This window comes from Nematolebias whitei, chromosome 17 (assembly GCF_014905685.2).
Source record: "Nematolebias whitei isolate Nwh7 chromosome 17, NemWhi1, whole genome shotgun sequence".
NCBI lineage: Eukaryota > Metazoa > Chordata > Actinopteri > Cyprinodontiformes > Rivulidae > Nematolebias > Nematolebias whitei.
The window spans coordinates 14,411,186-14,435,971 of record NC_056514.1 but is presented as its reverse complement, the minus strand read 5'-3'; the positions used below and the strand labels follow the sequence as shown (position 1 = coordinate 14,435,971).

Here is a 24,786-nt window from a genome sequence, read left to right as displayed (position 1 = left end):
TGAGGTGCTATTTAAGAGACTGAGCTGAAAACAGCACCTCAGACTGAGGAAGTCTCTTGGATGAGAGACGAAACGTTTCTAGATTTTTTTTTGCTTTGTTTTGCTTTTGATTCTTTGAATGTCCAGAGGACCAGATTGAACTTTTTTAAAGTAATAATAAAAAAAAAGAAAAGAAAAACTATGTGGATTCTGGACCTCTCCACTCCTCCTCCAGACTCTGAGACCTTGATTTATAAATCTTTCATGTGAAAAGAGGACGTTGGACCACTGAGCTACAGTCCAGTTCCTTGTCTCCTCAGCAGGTAAGACACTTCTGATGTTGTCTCTGGTCCAGGAGTAGCTGGACTTGATGAATGAGACATTTGTAGCTCTTGTCCAGGAGTTCATCAGATGATCAGGCTGTGACACCATGAGTTTACAATATTCAACCTCTTCACAGTAGTTTCTGAGACATCCCTGTTCTTACTGGAAAAACACAACATGTACATGTGGAAATGATGTCTTCACGTGTGAAAACTTAATAAATTATCACATTTTAAATTAAAGTCTCTCATGTGGATTTGGACCATAAAAATTGTTGAAGTTCACCCGTGGGAATTCATGTGTTCACCTGGTTTGATATGAACCTGCAAAGCACATTATTCACATTTCTTATGTGAATAACTTTACATGTGTAAAAATCACATATGTTCACATGTGAAAACTTTAAATGACCATGTGAATCACACTATTTGCACATGTCTCCTATGTGGCTTTAGATTAGAAAAATGTCTGAACTCTCCATGGGGAAAATCATGTGTTTACATGTAAAAACACGTAAGACATAAAACATGTAGGTCGTGATAAAAAAACAAACAAAAAAAAACAACTGGACTTAATTCTTTAGCTGAAGATGTTTCTTTTCCTATCTGGGAGATTTTATTAATTTAAAAAAATGATGAAAAAATTAATTTTTGGAATCAATGAAGCTATTCTTGACTACAATGTCATCATCGTAGTCCCCCGCAAACACACACAAATGTGTGTGTTTGTTTGTATAAATGTGAAAGGGACACTGAGGCTAGATGAATAGAGAAATACATATGGAGTATAAAAATAGTCAAGAACTTATGTTCCTTTGGCACCAGGTTTGAGAAACAGAACCATTTCTTTGCTTGTATAGTACGTACTCCCCTAACAAAGCCTTGGCCACCCCGACACAAAAGTCTAGCTCCGCCACTGTTCACATGTGAAATGATGTTTTATTTACACATCAAACACATTTTGCAAATTTCCCATGTGGATTGTAAACATAAACCAGATGAATTTAATGAACATGTAAAACATATGTACCATGAGGGTTTGGACCTAAATTAGATCCATATTACTTGTGGAAAATCACATTTTCACGGGTGAGAACGTTAAGTTAATGCACAATCTGTGAATTAGGAACATTTTCTTTTTTTTAACACTTTAATTTTGATTACATTTTTATACAGGACAAACCATAACAACAACAAAAATAAATAAATTAATTAAATTAAAAAAATATCACAACAAGGACAATAAACAGCACTCAGAACAGAGAGGTCACCAAGGGAGGGGGACAGCAATACATTACAAAAAGATAAAACTAAAACAGATAGATTTTTGACAAACAGGTTCAATGTACGTAAAATTCCATGAAGAGTCAAACAGGTGGGAGTTTCTTTCCAGATTTACCAAGACCTGTAAACCAACACTCAACTTACTTTCGGGTTCCAATATATTTACCATTTCAACCAATATTTTTTAATTTTGTTTTCCTGGAGTCTTAGGGAGAAGGTAAGCATTCCCATTTCACATATTTCTTCTACAGTGGCTGACCAGTCTCTCAATGTCGGTGAGCTCCCACTAAGCCATTTTCTTGTTATAGATTTCTTTCCTGCTATCAGTTGTATTTTCAAAAGGTACTTATCCTGAGTGTTGAGTTCGTTTGGTAAATTACTTAGATATATCGTTTGAAAATTGTGCTCAATTTCAAAACCAAGAATTACTCTTATCTCTTTGGCTTCTGTTGTGGCTATCACCACAATCGTGTTCAAGACAGCTGAGACGGTCACCTTAGTTCAAAAGATTTATTTGACAAAGGGTTACAAGTACTCAGAGAACATATAATCAAAATAACGATGTATGCATACAGGAGCATTTACCGAACCAACCTGATCAGATGAGTTCTCCCAAGCAAATGCTGCCCCCCCCCCCCCCCCCCCCGGTTGTTTCTGGTTTTTATCAAAGTTTGAGAAGGCTAGTTTTCTGATTGGTTTAGACCCTCGGTTGTTATGGATACGGTGCTATTCTGCTCTGTCAAGGACATTAATTTCCACATTCCACAGATAAGAAGTTTTATGGCTCCCTTTGTTTGGTTCTATTTGTTTCAGTTTAACTTGATTATACCTTATTGATACCAAATGATTTGTGTTAAAATTGTTTCTTTCTAGGAATAATTAATAACTATTAATTATTAACTAACTCATGTTTATGTGTTCTTAATTGATAAATCATATTATAATTGTGTTTCAGTTCAGTTGAAGCCACCCTGCCCCCATCTTGCCTAGTCTAACATTTGGTAATATCCTCTTGTAATTTACTGTGAAGATTAAACCTGTGTCCTCTCATCTAAACTGAAACCTGTGTCAAACAATGATTAAAACGATTAAATGTTAATTGTTATTAACATAAGGACCTGAGGGTTTTAGGTACTCTACCTGTACTCTATCATACAAATGTTTACTCAGTTGACAGAAAGAAGACTCCTCTCTCCTGTGTAGTCAGTATCTTACCTGCTCCCTGGCTTGTTGTGATTAGCTTGTAATTATATCAAAATGTAAATTTATAAGATTGTCTCTAGCTAGTGTAAGATTACATATAAAGTAGATACTCATGCAAAGTAATTAATTAACATTTAAATGAATGTAAAGCTATAAGTGTAGTGAAACCCTTTAAAAAACGACACGTGCACACATTGTATAACATGACATTTCAAGCTTGACAAAAAATAATAAAAGAGAAACATGAAATCCAACACTACATTTAACCAAAAAGAATAAATCAATGGGCAGCCCCAGAAAATATGAAAGTGGTCAGCCATCACATTGTTACATTGTCTCCAACAATGCCCAGATTCAACTCTGCCTGTCTGAGAGAATGTTCTTTTGGGGGTTATAAAAAATCAATCAATATTCTTCCATGAAAATTCCCTCCATTGTCCTGAGCTAGTGGTGGTGGAGTTTGTTTGGCATCAGCCACTCATCCTCTGTCAGCGTTATGTTTACCTCCCTTTCCCATGTATTTTTAATTTATAAAGTTGATGTTTTTTATTGGCTTCTAAGCACGCATATAGTCTGGACAGTCTCTTCTTATAAGATTTACTTTTATAAGCATCCATAAAGATATTAATGAGGTCCTGATATTTTTTTTCCAGTATTTTAATATTCTTATTAAAGTGATGCCTGAGCTGCAAGTATCTTAAAAAGTCTTGTTTGTCAAGGTCAAATTTTTCCTGCAGTTGTTGGAAACTTTCCATATCCGTTCCAGAAGAAACCACGCAGTATGATGTAATGCCTTTTCTAGTTAGTTGATTGAATTTTGAGTCAAGTTGTGCTGGTACAAAGTCCCTATCGTGCTCAATCCATCTTAATAACCAAGTTTTCCTCTCTAAAAGTGGGTTGTGGAACTCTCTAAACCAGATGCCGAGAGGGATTTTTGTGGAAACCCACAACTCATCTGAATATATATTCTTGAGGTGTTTATCCCCAGCAGAGCTTGCAGGGGGATGTCAATTTCTAGTTCTAGTTCTTTCCATTTTGCTTCATACCCCCCTTCACACCAGTAAACCGCAAATTGCAGTTGAGCTGCTCTGCAATAATTTTCCAAACATGGGAGTGACATTCCTCCTTTATCTCTTAGTAATTGTAACGTTTTATAGCGTACCCTTGGTTTCTTATTCCGCCATATAAACCTGGAGATGATCCGGTTCCACTCGTTAAACTGTTTGGTAGGAAGTTCTATTGATAAAGATAGAAAAAGGAACAACAGTTGAGGTAAAATTATCATTTTTATGGTTTCTATTCGGTTGTACAAATCAAGCGTCAGGGGAGCCCATCTGTCCAGGTTATTTTTTACTTTATTAGTCATAGTACCATAGTTTGCTTTGTATATTTTGTTTAAATTTTTTTGTAATATTAATACCTAAATATTTCATGGTTTTTGTTTTCCAATTCAATTTGAACCAATTACTTATATCCTCTTGGGGTGAGTAGTTAAAGCACAGGGTCTGAGTTTTTCCAATATTTAATTTATAGCCTGAATAAAGTCCAAATTGGTGGAGGCAGGACATGAGGTTAGGTAGACTGGCATCTGGGTCAGACAGGGTCACCAGGACATCATCGGCGTATAGACATAATTTTTTTTCTCTTCCCTTAAACATGATTCCCTTAGTTTCTGGGTCATCCCTAATTTTTTGAGCAAGTGGCTCTATAAAAAGTGCAAAGCATCCTTGCTGGCATCCTCGTTCCAGCGGGAATGTGCCTGAAAGGCCGCCATTTATTTTGATCTGGGCTACTGGGGAATTGTATATTGATTTTAAACAACTTATGATTGTATTATTAAAGGGTTTGAGGAGTCCAGGGAAGGATGCAGTTGTGCATTTAACGAGCGGCGCTTAACTTGGAGAAGTGGCTGCGGGTTAATTCAGCTCTGGCAAAGAGGATTTAGCCGACCGAGTTGGGAGCTCTGGTTAAATGTGTCTGCTCACCTCAGCGCCATAACCCCTTAGGAACATTTTCAACAAATTCATGTGTTCACACAGACACATAATCCTCCACATTGCATCACATGTGGAAATACAAGGTAAATGAAGGTGGTGTTTTTTTTAGAAAGGGAGGAAATATTGGAAAGAAGATCATTTAATAGTACCTGGTATAATAGAGCAGGCAGCACGGTGGCGCAACTGGTAGAGCTGCTGCCTCTCAGCGAGCAGGTCCCTGGTTCAAACCCCGGTCCAGGGGCCTTCTGGGTGGAGTTTGCATGTTCTCTCCGTGCATGCGTGGGTTTTCTCCGGGTACTCCGGTTTCCTCCCACAGACCAAAAACATGCATGTTAGGCTGATTGGTAACTCTAAATTGTCCCTAGGTGTGAGTGGGAGAGTGAATGGTTGTTTGTCTCGTTTGTCTCTATGTGGCCCTGTGATGGACTTGCGACCTGTCCAGGGTGTACCCCGCCCCTCGCACAGTGATTGCTGGACATGGGCACCAGCGACCCCCGTGACCCAAAATGGAATAAGCGGGTAAAGATAATGGATGGATAATAGAGCAGCTCAGTAGCAGCAAATCTTGTACTGACCTTTTGAAACTGTAACTGAGAACGTAATCTAAACAGAAAAACAAAAACTAAACTGTTTTGTATCGCCATACAAAACCTAGCAGAAACAGATCAATGTGCTTTATTTATTCAGAACTTAAGTTTTTTTCATGTCACATCATAAACACACTAAAAGATAACTATTTTTATTTAATTATGACCCAACTAGTAAAAGGTTTGCAGTGATCCTCGAGTGGTAAAAAGTTTAACTTTGCCTTGGCTGGACAGATTTCATAAAAGTCTTGCCTTAGCACATTTTCAAATAATTGTTACCAACATTGGCAGAGCAGAAAAAGTTCTCAAAGGCTGAGTCGGGACACGTTGGGCTGGGTGTGGTTCTGACGGGGCTTCACACCTGCAGTGATGAGAACTTCTTTTTGGAAACTACATGCTAGAAACTGACTGAGCTGCCATACTGTTGGTGCATTTTGCATTTATATTAATCTAAAAGTGTGTCAAGTGTCACAAGTTCTGGTTTATGACTCGACTGCATCACCTGCACAACAGCACACAAGAAGAAAGTATCTTGTTTTACAGTAGATTTTTCTTTGTCAGCAGAAAAAGGCTTCGGTTGACAGAACTCATTGAACTGACCAAAACTCGTTAGTCATCCTTATATGAAAGGAAACTGATTTAGATGTTCAGGAACCACCGAGCCTCAAGCCAGTCGTGAACTGCAGTTACCCAGTCCACAGTGAGACCAGTTTCACATCAACATGGACCAACAATGATACTCCTTTAAATTCAACGTACCAGACAAGTGTCTGCCTAAGAGATCGTCTTATGGATGGATGGGACAAAGTTTAAGTTGTTTGACAAGAAGTTTGAGTCAAGAGCACTGAAACAACTGGCAAACAAGGTACTGTACTGGTAGCATCATACTGGGAACTTCACTTCAAATCATCAAGCTCGAAACTTGGACACAATTGGACGTTCTAAGAGGACGATGACAGAACATCATGGTTTCTTATTGGATAAATCCAGCTAACTCTAAACTTCAAGAATGGCCATTATTAAGCCCAGACATCAACCCGATTAAAAATAAGAATAAAAAAGTGGACTGTTTCCAAGACATCTGCTATGGAAAACCAACCAATTTACATAAACCAGTATGTCTACCACTTCTGCTAAAAAGAGGGATCCAGTACTAGCTAGAAAAGAGTCAGACGTTTGTTGATGGATACAAAAAACCTGTGGTCCAGGAGCAACTTGTAAGGGGTGGGGTCAGAGTTGAGCCTGTATGTATAATTTTAAGCCTACCGTATTTTTCAGTCTATAAGTCGCAGTTTAGAAGCATAATTTACATGCCCTGCAACTTATACACCGAAGCAACTTATTTATGTTTTTTCCCATATATATAAACCAATTTTTGCCTGAGATATGACCGTTTTCATTCATTTTGACATTGAAAATATTTTCAGCTGCTAGATGGCACTCAAGTTGTATGGCATGCTTTTGTATCATGCAATAGGTAAAAGTGGCTATAAATGACACAATCAGCTGGCCAAAGCTGCCACCTTTGTCCAGCTCGCCTGGAGCAACCGTCAAATTAGCTGCATTTCGCCGCCCCGGCGAAATGCAGCTAATTTGACCATTAAAGCCCTTTTATTAAGGAAAAGTTCGACTGAGACACACCTTTAGTATAATGTCGAGCAAACAAATAATTGCTTTTAAGTGTTAATTTTGTTAAATTCTTCAAGACATCTCGTGCACGCTCCTGTGGCCGCCATTTGACAGCCAATCGATTTTTGGCACAACACCGGCCCACATTTACGGGTTGTCAGCGGTGACACATAATAGATGCGACTTATACAGCGAAGCGACGTGTACGATGGAAAATACGTTACTTGGATTACAGAAAAAAGTACCATTTAGGATATTTAGCTGAGACGAGCTGGTCTGGGAAGCTCAGTCCTCACCTCCTGTGCTCCAGCATCAACGTGTGGCATGGAGGCTGCACAGCTGCAGAAAGAAAAGCTTTGCAGAGAGTGGTGAAGGCTGCACAGAAGACTGTTGGAGTCAGCCTCCCCACCATCACAGACATCTACACCTCCAGATGCAGGAAGAGGGCCACCTGCATCATGAAGGACCCCACTCACCCAGCACACACACTTTTTGCCCCGCTCCCCTCAGGAAGGAGGTCGAGGAGCATTAAGTGTAGAACCACTAGACTGAGGAACAGCTTCTACCCTGAAGCCGTTAAGACTCACGAATATCTAATCAGAATAATCTTATCTTAGATCCTTGTATACCATTTTTCTATAGTTTATATTTTTGCTATTTTTGGGTGTAACTGTGACCTTGAGTACATAATTTCGTCCCACCTTATGTACCACATGTGATGAGAATGACAATAAAGAACCTTGAACATTTTTTGCTAACACAAAAAAATACTATTGCCTGCATTGTGTAAAGTGTAGTTGTCTTAGCAGCTGTACGAACTTTATTTCTTCATTTTTATCAGTCTGATGGCGTCATCTCAAACGTCGTGTGAGACGTTGGATCCAGATGTGGAGTCTGAGGTGAACAACAGCATCTGTCCACCAGGTGCACAGATGCTTTCTTTAAAGAGTCAGAGCTGAAACGGTTGAAATGCCAAAATATATTCCTGGCATCAGCTCTTGGCCGTCGCTGCGCTCAGCAGGGCTCTTCTTCAACTTGTAAAAGATATTAATTCATTCAACCTTTATTTCTACAGGTAAATCCCACTGAGCCTCGAGGACTCATTTACAAGAGACCTGATTTCAACAAAGAGTGATGACAACAATGGACAATAGCGGCAACAATAAACAGTTATAAAAAGTCATACAATTTTTTTTTAACAAATAGAATGGCTAAAAAAAGAAAAGTTAAAAAAAAAAAAGAAAAGTAACAAGAAACAGCTAGATTCTAAGGCGAATGTAGAAAACTAAAAACAGGAGCATGTCTGCGTTGGTCCCTGCCAGGAGTCCAGCAGATTCTTGAAGCCACTTAGAGGTCAAGGTCGAGAGCTTCAGATCTTTTTGTAAGATATTCCAACAAACAGGAGCGGAGTAGGAGAAGGTCCTTTTGCCTAGTTCAGTCCTCACTGAGGGAACACTGCAGGTAATAATGTTCTGAGAGCGCACGCTGTAGCTGCACTCACGCAGAGACATGTAGGAGGAGATGCATGAAGGCAACAGACCAAGAAGTGATTTAAAGATGAAAATGTACCAGTGAGAGAGTCTGCGTGAAGTTAATGATGTCCAGTTAACCAGTGAATACAGTGTGCAGTGGTGGGTACGATAATCACAGCCAGTTATGAATCTTAGTGCACCATGATAGACAGCATCCAACATCTGCAGAGTTCTTGTAGGAGCGTTCATGTAAATAATGTCACCATAATCAATGGAGGGAAGGAAAGTCACAGAAACATGACGTTTTCTAGCATTCAGGGTTTGACAGGATCTGTTTCTGAAAAAGAAACCCAGTTTAACTTTCAGTTTCTTTACCAAGTTTTCCACATGGAGCTTAAAAGAGAGATGTGAGTCGACCAAGATACCCAAATATTTATAGGAATCAACAAACTCAACGGGGACACCATTTGAGGATGAGATCAGAGGAAGAACTGCTGGGACCGACTTCCTACTTGAAAAAAGCATCAATTTGCATCAATGTAAACGCATTGAAAAAGATCAGTGTGTGCAGAGACAGAAGCAACTGGTGGGACAAAAAACATAAATCCAACTGAAAAGGCATCTTAACCCTTTATTCACTTTCCTATCAATACATATGTACAAGTGTAAAAATAAAGAGACATAAAAATCGTTCCACGGTGTCACAAACAGAAAAAATGATGACAAACGTAAGTACGACAACGCCTGACGAGAACTATGGATAAAATAAAAACATTTGTTTTTTTTTTAATGAGCGGCTTTCTCCATATGTGCAGTGATGTAACAAAACAATTTGTCCTTTTACACATTTCCTCTGCTTTGCTTTTTGTCACATTTTGACTTTCAGATCAGCAAACTTTTCAAATTATGATTTTATTTATTAAAAAACTATTTTCAAACCAGACCTGCAGAACCATCATCTACAAGTTGTGGTGGACTCAGAACGACTGACTCATCAGGAGGACCCATAACAGCTTATAATGCTCTGAAGGCCTCGCCGCTTCGGGTCAGAGTTACTGAATTCAAAAGCTATACAGCTGCTCAACCCCCCCCCCACACACACACACACAAAGACCTGTTACGTTTGCCAAAAACATCTGGATGAGCCACAGAATTCTGGTAAATATTCTGTGGACTGAGACAAACATGGATCGTTTTGAACATCATCGTTACATCTGGTGTTAACTATAATAAGACCATTGTACCCACAGTCAAACACGGCGGAGGCAGTGTGATGGTCTGGGGCTGCCACTCATTGTAACCGATAGAACCATGAACGCTGCTCTCTACCAGAAAGTCCTGAATGAGACGTGGACCATCACTTAAGATGAACAGCTGGGTTCTACAGGCACGAGACAAACGTCTTACAAGTTCTCCAAACGATTGAAGGCAGCTGCGTCGGTGCACGACGACAGCCGACCCACTCATCAGAGTTAGGGCTCATTACTTTGTCACCAAGTTGGAACGGATAAATGAAATAATTAAAACTATTGCATTTTCTGACGTCGTCTTTGACAAAAAGCAGAAACAAATTAAAGGTGTAAGAGGGCCAACACTTCTACACTGCTCTATTTATTGTAAATGTATAAAAAGTTTTGAAGTGGATCTACACGCAGGACGTTTGGAGATTCTTAAAATGTCTGTTTTTTCAATGCGAGGGTGCAGACGGAGATCCAGAGATATATGACAGCTGAGGGAGCTGTCAGGGTCCACAGCACCAACGTGGAGCGTCCAACAGTGTGTCCTCTCTCTGTCTCACTTGTCCAGCATCAACTCAGGTCTTCGTGCAGGCCAGTCTCAGACCAAACTCCTCTGTCCGTTCCTCACTGCTTTGCCTTCTTCAGGATGGTGCCCACTGCAGAGATGACCGTGGTCTTGGTACCGCTTGCTGTGGTCGTCACGGAGACGACAGCTGGGAGGGTGGCTGAGGTGGTGATGAGGGTGGGCTGGGACAGAGTGACGGGGATCGCAGAGTCCCACTTGCTTTTCCTCTTCTGAGCATCTGCTGGTGAGAGGAAAGGCAGAGGGGAGGACTGGGTGAGCTCAGCTGAACAAGTGGGGTCAGATCTGCTTCATTTATTACGAGACAACAGGAAAAATGTCTGTGATCAGGACGTCAGGCTAGAAAGAAGTACTGAAACAAAGCGCACAAATAACAAGAGCACCACAAACAGCACATTACACACCCATCAACACACAGCAATCTGTGGTAATGGCCTGAAAAAGCACAGAGTGTGTATAAACTTTGACCTTCATTTGTGACCTGGACCGTAGACTTGGAGTGATGATTATGTGACATGTTCTCTCTAGTTATGGTACAAATATGTATCGAGTTTTGTTAAAATAATAATAATCTTGAGCGGATCATAAGTTACGCTCCGGAGAAGCAAATACCTTGGATAACCTTTGACCTTGATTTGTGACCATGACCCCACAGCTGGGGTGATGAAAAGTATACTTCATACTCCATCTAGTGATGATGCATTTGTGTATCATGTTTCATCAAATTATCTTGAGTGGATAAGAAGCATGACTAGAGAAAGTTTACGTATGGATGGACCTAGGCCTGTCACAATAACAAATTTTGCTGGCCGATTAATTGTCTCAGAAATTATTGTGATAAATGATATTGTTTGACATTTGACAATAATTAGTAATTATTGTCAAATTTAAGAAGAAATGTTGGTAAATTTATTTTGAGTGTAGTACCATTTTTGACCACTGGATGGCAGTATAAGGCGGTTTGAAACGATGGATGGATAGTGAGGGAGTGAGCAGCGTGTCTCTTTTAAGATAAATGGGAGGGAGACCCCTTGACGTGACATGGGCTGTCTCTCTTTGGTTCTCAAAATGGCGAACGCTCGGTGTGGTTTGAAATCTTTAGCATAGCATTTTTCACACAAAGCTTTTAATTAAAAAACTCAGTAAACAAGTTCTCAGCTTCTTTTTGCAGAGAAAAACAACTTTTTACATGAAGGCACAGGTTTCAACTGTGAATTTTGGAGCTTTGACACACAGTTCAAAAGCCTGTCTCTCTGATAGTATGGGGGTGCATTTGTGCCAATACATGGGTATACACATCTGTAAAGGCATCATCATCACAGCAAGGAATATAGAAGTTTTAGAACATCACCTGCTTCCATCCAGATGCCTTTTACTGGGAAAGTCTTGTATATTTCAGCAAGACACTGCTAAACCACAGACAGCAGCCATTACAACGACAGGGCTTCATTGAAGACGACTCCGGGTGCTGAAGTGACCCGGGACCCTCTCTTAGTCCAGACCTCTCACCATTTGCCACCAAATACACCAGTAAAGTAAATCTGAACGAGGCAGAAGTTTACCTGTAGCTGTGGTGGTGCTGGTGCTGCTGGTGGTGGAGGCGGTCGTGCTGGAAGGGTTGGTGCCCTTCTTGGTTCCCGTGACAAACTCAATCTGAAGAACAAACACGTTAAAACTTTAAATTCCAGCTAGAGCGGAACAAACAAGAAGAGTGAGGAAACAATCTCTTGAGTCTAATGTAAAATGAAACTATTGTAATTTCCGGACTACAAGCCGCTACTTTTTTCACACCGCAGTTTATACAACGCTTCAGCTAATTTATGTTTTTATTTATTTTATTTTTTGACAGGCTACCAAGCTTCCTGCCGCCAAAACATTTAACTTCGTCACACCCAGGCGTTTACATAGCTGCCAAGTACACATCTCTCTTGGGGGGCTGGTCCTCGAGACTTTCTTTTAATGTTCATCACGGACAGAGTGAACTCCACAGGTCTTCATGACAACTACCTCCTCCCTCGTGGTTACTCTACTGAATGGTCCAACACAAACTAACACATGATGAACACATAAACTAGGCTAACAAGAACAGACTAATCACTAAAAGATCAATGCTAAACAGCTAACTGAAACAATTAACAATGAACAGAAATTTTACCCATAATCCCTCCCTGAGGCCATGTGACCGGCAGTCAACCACAATGAACCACAGAATGGTACAATATGTACCAGTAACATACAAATACATACAGTAATTTTTTTTTTTTCTGAACATTGCCCCTAACACGGCTGGTTAAAAAAAAATAAAAAATACAGTATCCTAGTAGTCATTGATCACCAACTTCATCTTCCTCCTGCTCTGCAGAGCAAAAGTTGCTCTGTGACATGCAAGGGAATCCCCCCTTCCTGTCCTCCCCTCCCAGTTTCATTGGTCCACTGTGACTTGTTAATTTTATTGGTCAGATTTTATTTTAAAACTTTATTTATACAGGTAGTCTCACTGAGTCACGAGGACCCATCCCCCAAGAGATGCATGTTTTGGGCAGCTATGCGAGTGCCCGGGTGTGACAAGGCCAAATATTTTTGGTGGCAAAAAGCTTGTTAGCCTGTCAAAAAAAACAAAAACAAAACATAAATTAGCCACAGCGTTGTAGAAGCCGCGAGGTTCACAGCGTGTGAAAAAAGTAGCAGCTTATAGACCGCAAAGTACGATGATTAAAGGTTTAAAAAATCTTTCTGTGTAAATATCTTGTTACAACATTGACACCCGCAGCTTATAGAGAAGTACGACCTATATATGCACAATTTTTTATGGGTTTTGTGTGTGTGCGTGTGTGTGTGGGGCTTATATTCAGGTGCACTCAATAGAAATAGAAATTACGGTACAGTATTTGAGAAAAACTTGCTGCTTGCTGAACCTCGAGTGTTTTCACAGCGAATCATTTAAACATCCCCTCCTCTCAGAGATACAGTTTAAACTTGTTTCAACATCTGAACCGTTGACGCTGATGCAGATCAAGGCAGCATGAATCAGACAAATAACCACACGTGTTCCCTGGAGACAAGTCACCCCACCCCCCACACCCCACTCATACAGACATTCTGTTTCTCTGAAATCAGTTCAGCTGTGCAGTCAGGAGCTGACTGATGAACGTCTACTGGAAAAGTTAATTTTATTTACTGGTGTGTATTTATTTTATGCAGAACGTGTAAAAACTTGGTGGTTTGGATTTGGTTCTTCTAACATTAAAAGAGAAGTGAAGTGCGGCTGGTGCAGAAAAGATAAGTCAAACCTCTGTTTTGTTAGCCTCACCTTGGTGCGCTCCTTCTTGGCCTTTTCCAGCTTGTCCATCTCCACCTTTTGGGCTTTGGCTAGGACAGAACACATTTATGAGATCTGAGCTGTAACTGGCATAACAAGAGAACAGCACAGTATACGCCAGTGGACAAACCATTATACAGCAACCTATAACCATGACCTGGACAAGCAAAGAGCTTCTATAACATTTGACCTTGATTTGTGACCTTGAAGTGTATGTGACACTCCTTGTAGCGATAATACGTATGTGTACAAAGTTTCATTAAAGCCTTGAGCGGATCAGACGTTCTGGTCGGGACAATACAAAGAGAAAAAGAATAAATGATCGTACCAAGAGCCTCATAGTAGGAGTCTTCTGACCAGCCATGAGGGTCAAACATGTCTTTAGGATAGTTTGTTCCCAGCTCGTCGATTCCACAGAACTGAATAAGTTTCTCGTAAATACTGAAAAAACAAAACAAAAAAACAAGTTATATGAGACAATTAAGACACCAGCGTACACTTTGAGGACAGATAAAATCAGCGTTCTTGTTTGATTTTCTTTCTACCAAAGAGTCCGAGTGGTGTTTGAGAAACTGACAGCTTGTGTGTGAGCGTGCTCTCCTGCGTTGTTCAGCCGAGCTGCATACCTCGGGTTTCTAAACTCTTTCTTCATCTGGATGTGGCTGTTTGTGTCAAAGTCTCCGTGGAGCTTCCTCTCGTACAGTTTGGAGATCTTGTCCTGGTACAAAAACAAACCGATGAGCAGGATGCAAAGAAGCCAACAGGTCTGCCGTGACTTCACGTTGAACTTGGCAGAATTTAACGTCGCCGTTATCAAACGGCTACAGCTGTGAGCAGGTGGTGCTCGGAGTGAATGGGGCTCTTGTTTCATACATTTCTGATACCTCTTAGAAACATTTGACAACCAGGTTCAACTGAGCCACAGGGAGGACGTTTCCAAACTGATATGTGAGTGCTAGCTCTGGTCAAATTGCATGACTGCTGAGATAAATAAAAATATAAAAAAGTAATTGACACATGTCTGTGTTCTTCCTTCATAACTACAGTATATTCAGGCAGTTCAGGTCGGACAAAAAACGCATTTATGATCCTCAGAAACACGTGATCCAAGTTTAAATAGTATCTTCTGGAGCTCATGCTAAAAATCTTTTACAACACCAAATGCTACAGCAGTGCAGCACAGCGGTGAGGACTATTTCATGAAAAATGATGGTAATGTTGTCAACTCTGACAGCTTGGAATGGTCTTCGAGTCAATATTTGAACATGGCGGCGGTCGGCTTCCTGCGTTGATGCTTTACGTTTGTGTACACGACACAAACAGGTCAGGACATGAGCTGGTATAATCAGAAAAAAAACAAGTTGACAAACATGGCAGCATATTCTTTTTCAATGATAAAGTGCATGTGAACAGCCCGAAACAGGCGTGTTTCAAGAAATAGACTCCACCAAAGAGCTTTGGAATAAAAACACCAACATTTTCTAAATGACAGAAGCAGCAGATGGAACTTCAGTCTGATAATATAACCCCCGGGGCGGCTGTGGCTGAGTGGTTAGAGCAGTCGTCCTCCAATGTGAGAGTTGGGGGTTCAAATCCACCAGTAGTCACATGCTGAAGTGTCCCTGGGCAAGACACTGAACCCCTCATAGCCTCTGATGTGTGTCCCATCAGTGTATGAATGTGATCTAAAGCTCTGATTAGTCTCTTTAGAATGATTTGTTCAATTAGCTTTGTAGAGATCTAGTAGAGTTCTGTATGAATGGGTAAATGAGGACACAGATTGTAGGGTAAAGTGCTTTGAGTGTCTTGAAATAAGATAGAAAGGCGCTAAATAAGTACAGTCCATTTACCATTTACCGTCTTCTAGTTTTGGTGTTTGTGGTGCATGAGCGTTAAGGGCTGGCTGGATGTTTCAAGAATTACACCGCTGCACTGACAGTCATATGATGCGGTGCTGAAGTGACATGTAAACAAAGAGGCTAGGCTATAGAGAAGAAACCGGTATAATATCCAAACAGTAAGAACATGGAAAATTGTAATGCAACAGTGATAACTACGGTAAACAAGTTTTATAAAAAATAAAAAACTTATCTTGAGAAATTTTTCCGACAATGGTGCACGAGGTATCATGATTTGTTAGCTATAACCCAACCCATACATTGGTAGGCCGATACTTTAGGCCAATATAGATGTTTGGGGACCTATCGTACTGGTGATAATTGTCCCATTATGCGCCGATATAAGTACTTCTAATTTTCAACTCTAAAATGCTGGAACCAGCTGTAATTGTACAATGTATGCAGCAGAGGGTGCATGGGGGCCGAGATGGTGTAGAGGCAGGGCAGCCGGCTTGGGACCCGAAAGTCCCAGGTTCGATGCCCGGTCACTGCACACCTTGTGGTGTCTCTGTGCAGCACACCTCATTCCCCAAATGCCCCCCCGGCACTTTCAATAGCTGCCTACTGCACCACCTGGTGGTGGATGAGTTAAATGCAGAGACTAATTTTGCCATTGTATGGAAACATACAGTGCTGACATTATTATTATTATTATTATGAAGAAGACTACTTTCAAGTCATGGCCGTTCACTTAATTTCACTTTCAGCACAGCTGGAGAAGCGAGCAATACTGTGTAGAGCAGTGGTCCTCAACCCCCGGGCCGCGGACCGGTACCGGTCCGTGGGTCAATGGGTACCGGGGCGCAAAGAAGGGGAAAAAAGTTTTATTTTGAAAAATCACCGGATTCTCTCTACCACATCAGTCTATGACTCACTCTTGATGCAGGTCAACATACACAAGTGGTTAGTTTCAGTTTCTGCTAGGCGCATGTGCAATGCTGGTGAAGAACAAAGCAATTCAGTTATGTGGTCTAGAGCAGACGGGTGGAGGTGCGCAGCCGTATCTGTGCATTTTAAAGGATTACACTCCATATTTTTCAACCTGCCTGACAAAGATTGACTATAAAACTATAACTAAATAAAAGTATAATTTTAACAAGCTTCCCAATATCACATCAGAGCTGTCGCTTCACATTTTTTCTTCTGCTCAAAAAAATCTCTGCCCCTAAAAGTTCAAAGTCATGGGTAGTTTTATTATAAAACACAAAAATATAATTAAACGTTTTGCACTAGGCATAAGTTCCTGTGCTTTTGTGAACAATGTGATGTGTGAATCACTGCAGGAGTTCTCTGAACTTTCACCGAACTGATGAAACAGACCATGATTTCAGCTCATGAAGCTGTTTGTCGTGCAGTCAGAGAATTTGAAGCGAAAAATGTTTTAAATGTTTGTAAAATACACCAGAATGCAGGAAATGGCTCTACTTTATTCAAAATTCTGTTGAGGAGGACCGCCAGACCCCCCCCCCCCCCCCGTGAAAATATTGTCTGACATCAAACGTGGCGCAATAAAGGTTGGGACCACTGGTGTAGAGTGTTTTACTGAACAGAGCATGTTAAGTTTATTTTAACTGATCTGTAAAACAAATCATCAATAATTCACTGTTGTCCATTGTTGTCATCACTCTTTGTTGAAATCAGGTCTCTCTTGTAAATGAGTCCTCGAGGCTCAATGGGATTTACCTGTCTAATTAAAGGTTGATTGAAAAATAATAAATTCTCTTCAACCTGTCAACTCGCTTGTCATTAGCTACGTGCCTCTCAAGTTAGCAAGCTAACATTTAGATAACCTTGTATAGGCTATTGGTTTGTAAAGTTTTATCCAGAACAATAAATCTAACTAAGTTAAAATATATAAGTGTTGGTAACGTTATCTTTGTTGTCCTCAATGAAATGCATTGTTTGTCTGAAATTACTTCTCTGCAAAGAAAAATAAACTCTGCTGTGGTCAGAACTAACTAGACCTTCGCCATACGTGACTGACTGTTAATAAACAATGAACAGGGAGGGTGTTTCTTTGTTTAATGTAATTTTTTTTAACACACTTAACTTTATGGTGAATAGTGGAGGATAGAAAATGTGAACGCACGTTAGGAAGACTGGTTTTATGACCAGAGCACCACTTGTAAACCTAGTATGGGTCTAATTAAAGTGTGGATCTGATTAGCTTCATGGTTGCTAACAGCTGCACTAAATAAACAAGCCCCACTCTACTCCGTTTTCTTACGATTCTTGGGGGTGAATAAAGCTAAAAAAAAAAAAAATAATTCAGCCATTATATCAGTTATCGCTGGGCTCTCCCAATATCGGTATCGGCGATAGCCAAAATTTCCATACTGGTCCGGCTCTACTGTTAGGGAGGCTTTACTTTATTGGGCAGCTGTGGCTGAGTGGTTAGAGCAGTCGTCTTCCAATGCAAGAGTTGGGAGTTCAAATCCACCAGTAGTCACATGCTGAAGTGTCCCTGGGCAAGACACTGAACCCCTCATTGCCTCTGACGTGTGTCCCATCAGTTTATGAATGTGATAAAGCACTGATTAGTCGTTGTAGAGATCTAGTAGAGTGCTGTATGAATGTGTAAATGAGGCACAGATTGTAATGTAAAGCGCTTTGAGTATCTTGATAAGATAGAAAGGTGATATATAAGTACAGTCCATTTACCATTTACTGTCATCACAGGCTCACAGCATGGTGAGTTCAGGCACACTTCTACAGTGAAGAACAATAAAGCAGAACACTCTGATGCTTAATGAGAAGAATGATTACCACAGAGGAACTTAAGAAGCTTTTTAATCAAAGATTATCAATCAGTCTGGCTTGAGGAACACAAAGAACAATGGGTCAGAGCTGCCTTCATTCAACTGAGAGCAAAGTTGAAAAAAGGTTTTCAGCACAGCAGGAAAATAAACTCCTGACGACTGGGTTAGAGTGAAGTGCCGAGAGGACAAAAAGCTTATTTGTTGTTGATTGTGTACAATTTACTATTCAATTACCTTTAAGGAACTATAATCTACGAGGTCTAATGTAAATAGGGCAAATAATTAGTAATGATGCAATTAATACGTTTAGCTTTTGAATGCACATTACATTACACTACATTACTTCTTTTAACTGAGTAAAACTTTTATCTGCATCTATTTTCAGGCAACAAAGGATTCCTACAAGCTCAGCTCACACTCCACTACCGACATTCAACCGTTACTCTGATTTTCCAGTTGTTGCTCCACCAGACGTACACAATGAGAAGCAGAGTTCTTTGATAAAGCTGGACACTTCAGCGAGCTGGCAGCCAAGTGGATGTTTTAATCTCAAGTTCAGGGCATGACTGGACAAGACAAAGCCTTCATAAAGTGGAGATATGTTTCGTAATGGTGGTTTGATGAAGGTAAATGGGAAGTTTGTAGCCAAAACCTAACAGTTGTGCAACCCTCCTGGAACCATACTGACATTGGCTCCTGCCACAGTGACCTTAGGGCATGGACGTCAAGCTTGTTCTGGTGAAGTGAATCATCTGTTGTTCATCTGACAGGTAGAGGAGTGTCAGCCTTCAGGCATCCTCTTAGAGTCAGCTGTGAGTCCTGACCTGCCTTAACTCCTCGAAAGAAAAACCTTAGTGAACTTTAACATCGTGGTGGAAAAACAGAAGAGCAGCAGTGGAGGTAATAAAACTCTGACAGAGGATGATGCTCTGATTAAAGGGTGGAACCTCAAAATTTATGTAACCACCTAAGTTTATGTCTTAAGCGAGGGGCTAAGCTATCCATTTGGTATAGATGAGGTTGGAGTGTACGCAGACACTTCAACCAGAAACTCCTATGTTAGATTACTAACTTGAAGCTAGAACACGTTCCCCCAGGACCGAGTGACATGTCCTCATCTTTAATTTAGATGAAAAGTTGGTGTTCTGCAAATAAACAAGCCCAAAGGCACAAAAAGTCTATAAACCCTCATAAAGCAGCCTCAGCCAGACACACCCTTTTCTCCGATTTGATTAACAGACATAACTGTGGCTTCGGCTGTCATATAAATTTCACTCAGACAGCAGCAGCAGTAGGGTGGTGTTCAAGGTGTGACTCCTGTCATATTCGTGTGGTTCAACATTCAACATGAGGGGAGTGTACCTGCAGTTGTCTCGAGCAGCGTCCTGGAGGCTCGGGGGGGATCCTGATTTTGTCAGGCGACATGTTCCTCACCTTCTCGGAGAACAGAGCTGTCAACACAAACACAAACATTACTGCTACGTTTTCTGCCTCAGCAGCATCACCTCTCTGCATGGCCACACACGCAGACGCATCAACTAAAGAAAGCACCGTTTTACCAAGATACTGAAACAAAAAGAGCCAGGGAAACAAATGGGGGGACATGGGAATGCAGTGTTAGCTCAGGTAATGAAATGAGACATAACTAACACTGCTGGGGGATTTCCTGTGCACCCTGGTTGTTAAGTACAGGTTTGGAAGTGCGGTGTGGTATGAGGAGAGCACATCCCTGCCTGGGAGTGGCTGTTGTTGGGGCTTGCAGGGAGAAGGGAGGCTCCTTTCCCTCCTTTTGGACCAGGTTCTTGTTTTTCTCTCCTTGCATGACTCGTCTCCTTCTGTTTTCCCTGACTGCAGGCCAGGCATTCTTCAGTGTCACTCCTATAGCTCAGTCAGACCGATCATGTTTACTCCAGCTCTGGGCTGTCAGTCACTGTGGGGAGCTAGTGGATCAGTAGAAGAAGAAACTCCAGTCCCTGCTAAAGCTCAGTGAACACCAAGAATGGGTTTAAACTTGACTTGAGATGAAAAGATAATTCCTCCACCCCTTCCCAATAGTTTATTTGGTCTCCGCTGAACAATTCATCTTACAAAACGTTGGATGAAAATTCTACCACCACATAAACCCTTCAATTACAACAACTTTCACTTCAGAATGAAAAGGAAATGCAGGCAATGTAACGTTTCCTGCATTTATCCCTCGCTGACGAACGCTGAGAGGTGGGAGAAATGGTTTTGTCCATGTGGGGGTGTTTTTATTTGTCCGTTAGCAAAATGTCAAAAATCACTGAATGGATTTAAATCAAGTTCTTAAAAATAATCACTGGATGTATGCCAGTTGAGTACCTTTAGGAGCAAACCCAATTCAAGATGGCCACACCCCCAGCTAATTGACTTCAGCAAAAAGAAAACACCATAATTCAACTGAATTTACAAAAATTGTGCTAAAATCCTTTTTGGTAGAGATGTTTGTCATTCAGTTCTTGTCTTTACATATTTGTACTGATGTATTTTACCCTGAGTGCTTTACTTATTTGTTTCTGCTGTACAGCACTTTGGTTGGCCTTGTTGCTGTTTTAATTGTTTTATTAATAAAGTGGTATGGTAAAATGTCTGAAATGTTTAGAAAAAAAGTGGTTATGGTCTCCCGCATTCAGCGGGACAGGGTGTTGGTTTTGCTGAGCATAGAAAAACGTAACACCAAGCAACATCTTGCTTTATGCATATTTTATATTTTCTGTGTGTAAATGCTAACAAATACATGGATAGATAAGCAATAATGCTCCTGTAATAATTAATTTATCTGATATTTAGATTACATTTTTTTAAACTGTAGCCTCCAACAATAACAGTAAGCGTGACACGACGAGTCTGATGACACGTAACTTGGTGGTAGCCTGGAATTTCAAAAACACACAAACATTTTGTTTAAGATGTTTTTACAGTGTGTTTAAAACAAAGTTTTAGCATTATGGAAGTCTGTTCATCCACTTTAAACAATCAGAGATTTACTCTTGATATCTTTGTAGCCTTGTTGAACTAACCATCAAAATACACTCTGGCCTCACTTTAACAGGAGGAGTAAATAAATTTAGAGCCCGAAAAATCTATCTTTAAAATTCAGAACAGTGCAGAAGGAATGTCCTCAAACAGGATTAGCACATTCTGAGAGAATAAAACCATAAAAAGCAGACGGAGAAAAGATTGTAGTTTATTTCCAAATTATCATCTCTCCCCCTAAAAAAGACAGGGAGCTATGGTCTGTGCCCTGAGGGACTTTTTGAACAGGCAGACAATGGCCATCCCTTCAGTGAACAAAGAACAGCTTTCAGATTGCTGAGGCTTGTTGCCAGATGCAGTGACATTTACTGACAGACGAGACAGAAGAGCTTCACCACGAGAAGATTCAGAGGTCCAGACTCAGACTGTGTTACACCGAGGCTAAAGACACTGATTTATGGCAGAGGTGCGAGTCGTGTACCTCACAAGTCAAGGGGCTGTGATGTAATACAATTATCAATGCATTTTAATGATCTCAAAACATAAATGTGTATAGTTTATTTTACATAAACAAACACATATTTACAGATATTCATGCTTGACAGAATGTGCCAATGTCCCATCGCTGAGGGATTTGAATAATGAATGTCTTTAGTTTGAGATAAGTGTGTTCCTGAACTGGAATTGAACAGGGAATGCAAGTAAACCTTAATGTTTTTGGAACATTTAAGTGTGTAGGAGTTACACTACGTGACAGAACAGAGAGAGGTTTTTTTTTTTTATCTTAAGAAGAAGCGAGGGGAGGCAGTTATTTTATCCACTATTAGGTGTAATGGAGGAGCCAGGGGTGGACAATGGTGGCCTTGGCCACCACAGATAAATCTTTGGCCACCCCAGTCATTTGAGGAAACTCAAAATTGTTCACAAGTTGTGTAAATCTGTGTTAGTGAGCACTTCTTTGCCGAGATAATCCATCCACCTCACAGGTGTAGCATATCAAGATGCTGATTAGACAGCATGATTATATACAGGTGTGCCTTAGAATGACCACAATAAAAGGCCACCCTAAAATGTGCAGTTTTATCACACAGCTCAATGCCAAAGATGTATTTGATTTGGCAGTACATTCAACTGGTCTCACAACCGCAGACAACATGTAACCACACCAACCAGGACCTCAACATCCAGCATCTTCAACAGCAAGATGGGCCACCCAGACAGCTGCTGCAACAATCGGTTTGCATAACCAAAGAATTTCTGCACAAACTGTCAGAAACTGCTTGCAGCGGAGCGCTGCATTTGGATTACGCACGATTTCAAGTCTGAGCTGAGATGCTACAATCTCCGCTCCCCGTCCAGAAGAGGTGGAGCTGCGTGGGGAGTGGGGGGGATACGGTAGGCGGGGCACTTGGTTCTGTTGACAGGGTGGGGAGCTCTCCTTGAATAATGTTAGGGAACAAATGAACAAACAAGCACGCACACGCATGTACACATATATCTATACAGATATACACACGCATACATACATATACATACATGCACAGATAAGTGGCAACCCCATTTTCAAAAGGAAACTTTCTGACATATAGATGCAGCCACACAAGGAAGTAGACTTGTTGCTTATTTATTTTTCAAGTTATTCAGCTCCCAAGTTTCACATACTGTATATCTGGCAGCGGCCATCTTGGATTTTGACTTGGCAAACCAACTTTTGAAAGGAACTCTTACTTACACCTAGAGGCAGCCATACACCAAAATGGAGGTTGGTACCTCACTTATTTGTAAAGCTATTGCGCTCACAGACAAATGGACAGATAGTATTTCCAACTTGCATGTTTTGTTCTGTGATGGACAATAAAGACTACAAAAAAAAAGGCATAAAACCTGTTGAATACATGCTACTGACCAGTAACTAGCATGATCACTAACTGAAGCCAAACCACTGAAATCTCTCAACAAGCAGATTAAAAGTTATTTCAAAGTATTTTTCATCTCCATGTGACTTCATAATTAAATGTTTCATGAGCTGATAAATGGCTCAATAGGATTAAACTGTATAAATAAAGGTTGAATGAATAGATGCAAGTGGATGATTGCGTCATTGCATTAAATGTGCTATAATTTGCTGCGTGATAAAACAGGAAAAGAGAACTCGTTGTATAGGACACTTCTTCCTGCATCACTCATATCCTGTATGATCTGATGCCTCTGTGCACACCTGTTCAGGTAGTATATTACTCACCAACCACTGCCAGCTCATGGTTGGACCTTCAAAGCCCATCTGTCTGTCAGACAACAAAGAACATTACTCATACTAGATCTAGTTAATATTTCATGTAAGAAATGCACCAACGCCCAGCAAACACAATAAAACCTAAAATGTGATTATAAATGTTCTCCTCAAGGTACAAAAGTACAATAAACTAACCAGAAAATAATCAGGACCTACAGTAATATCTAAAACTCAGCCAGTCTTACACATAGAGCTAAAATCTGATGTGTTAGTAGCTGAGAGTCATACCCAACAAACACTCTGAGCACCGAAATATTGCAAGAAATCTCACAATCTTGTGATTGTGCTCATCTTAAAACACCCACATAAACTTGGTGCGTGATTTGCCTCATTTCAAGGAGTAACAGACCTTTAATTGTATGACATTATTTATACAGACTCAGTTTGTTTAGCAGCCTTTGCTCTTTGATCATGTTTATTAAGTCATCGTATTCAAATATACTGCAGATATGTCGCGTTGCACACAACAAAACCCTGTAGCATTTCATTCAAAGATGTGTAAAAACTAATGTACTTTACTGTGAAATACAATAATCAATATGTTGGCACCAAACATTCACATTTTAATAAACAAGAGTGCTGCATACGTTACATTATACGCCCCCCCCCCCCCCAAAAAAAAAAAAAAAAAAAAACATACAGCAATGGCTTGAACAAGCAAAACCTTGTATGACCTATAAGACCTTGATTTGTGACCATGACCTTGAAACCGTGATGAAATGTTTCCGCTACACTCCGTCTCATGATGATGTATGTGTGCATGAAGTTTCATTAAATGTTTGTCAGAAGATCAGAAGTTATGGGCCAGACATGAGAAAATGTTTGTAAGTGCTTACAGAGCCTATACTACAATATGTCCAGCCTCTGACGAGCGTAGAAAACAGAGGGAGGAGCTCAAAATATATTTTTTTGCTCACAGCATTTCTACCTTAGTGCATGTGAAAGAAGCTAAACTCGACTAGATGTTAAGCAGCTGAAGCAGAGAAAGGAGGTTCCAGAAGTGGTCAATTAAAAACTAAAAACAGTTAAAAATTACAACATGCACCAGCACGCTAACATTTTACTAGTATAGCTCAATATTTGAATATTGAATCTCTAACCAGAATAATCACTGTCAAAAAAATCACATCATGCTGCTGCTGATCTGTTTCATGTTGCTGCCGATCTGTTTCACGGTACTGCTGATCTGTTTCACGGTGCTGCTGATCTGTTTCACGGTGCTGCT

General features: G+C 40.4%; 1 protein-coding gene across 1 annotated transcript in view; it reads right to left on the bottom strand.

The window, feature by feature from the left end:
* Positions 1–10,269: 10,269 nt before the first annotated feature.
* The window catches only part of LOC119423319 (SAP30 binding protein), a 27,342-nt gene continuing 12,825 nt past the window's right edge, over positions 10,270–24,786 (bottom strand). Inside the window, exons 5-10 of the mRNA XM_037690694.1 lie at positions 19,634–19,722; positions 14,241–14,332; positions 13,943–14,055; positions 13,606–13,664; positions 11,858–11,948; positions 10,270–10,518 (exon numbers count right to left, since the gene is read on the bottom strand). Coding sequence (XP_037546622.1) covers positions 10,337–10,518; positions 11,858–11,948; positions 13,606–13,664; positions 13,943–14,055; positions 14,241–14,332; positions 19,634–19,722 — 626 coding nt within the window. The 3' untranslated portion in view covers positions 10,270–10,336. The remainder of the gene's footprint in view (positions 10,519–11,857; positions 11,949–13,605; positions 13,665–13,942; positions 14,056–14,240; positions 14,333–19,633; positions 19,723–24,786) is intronic.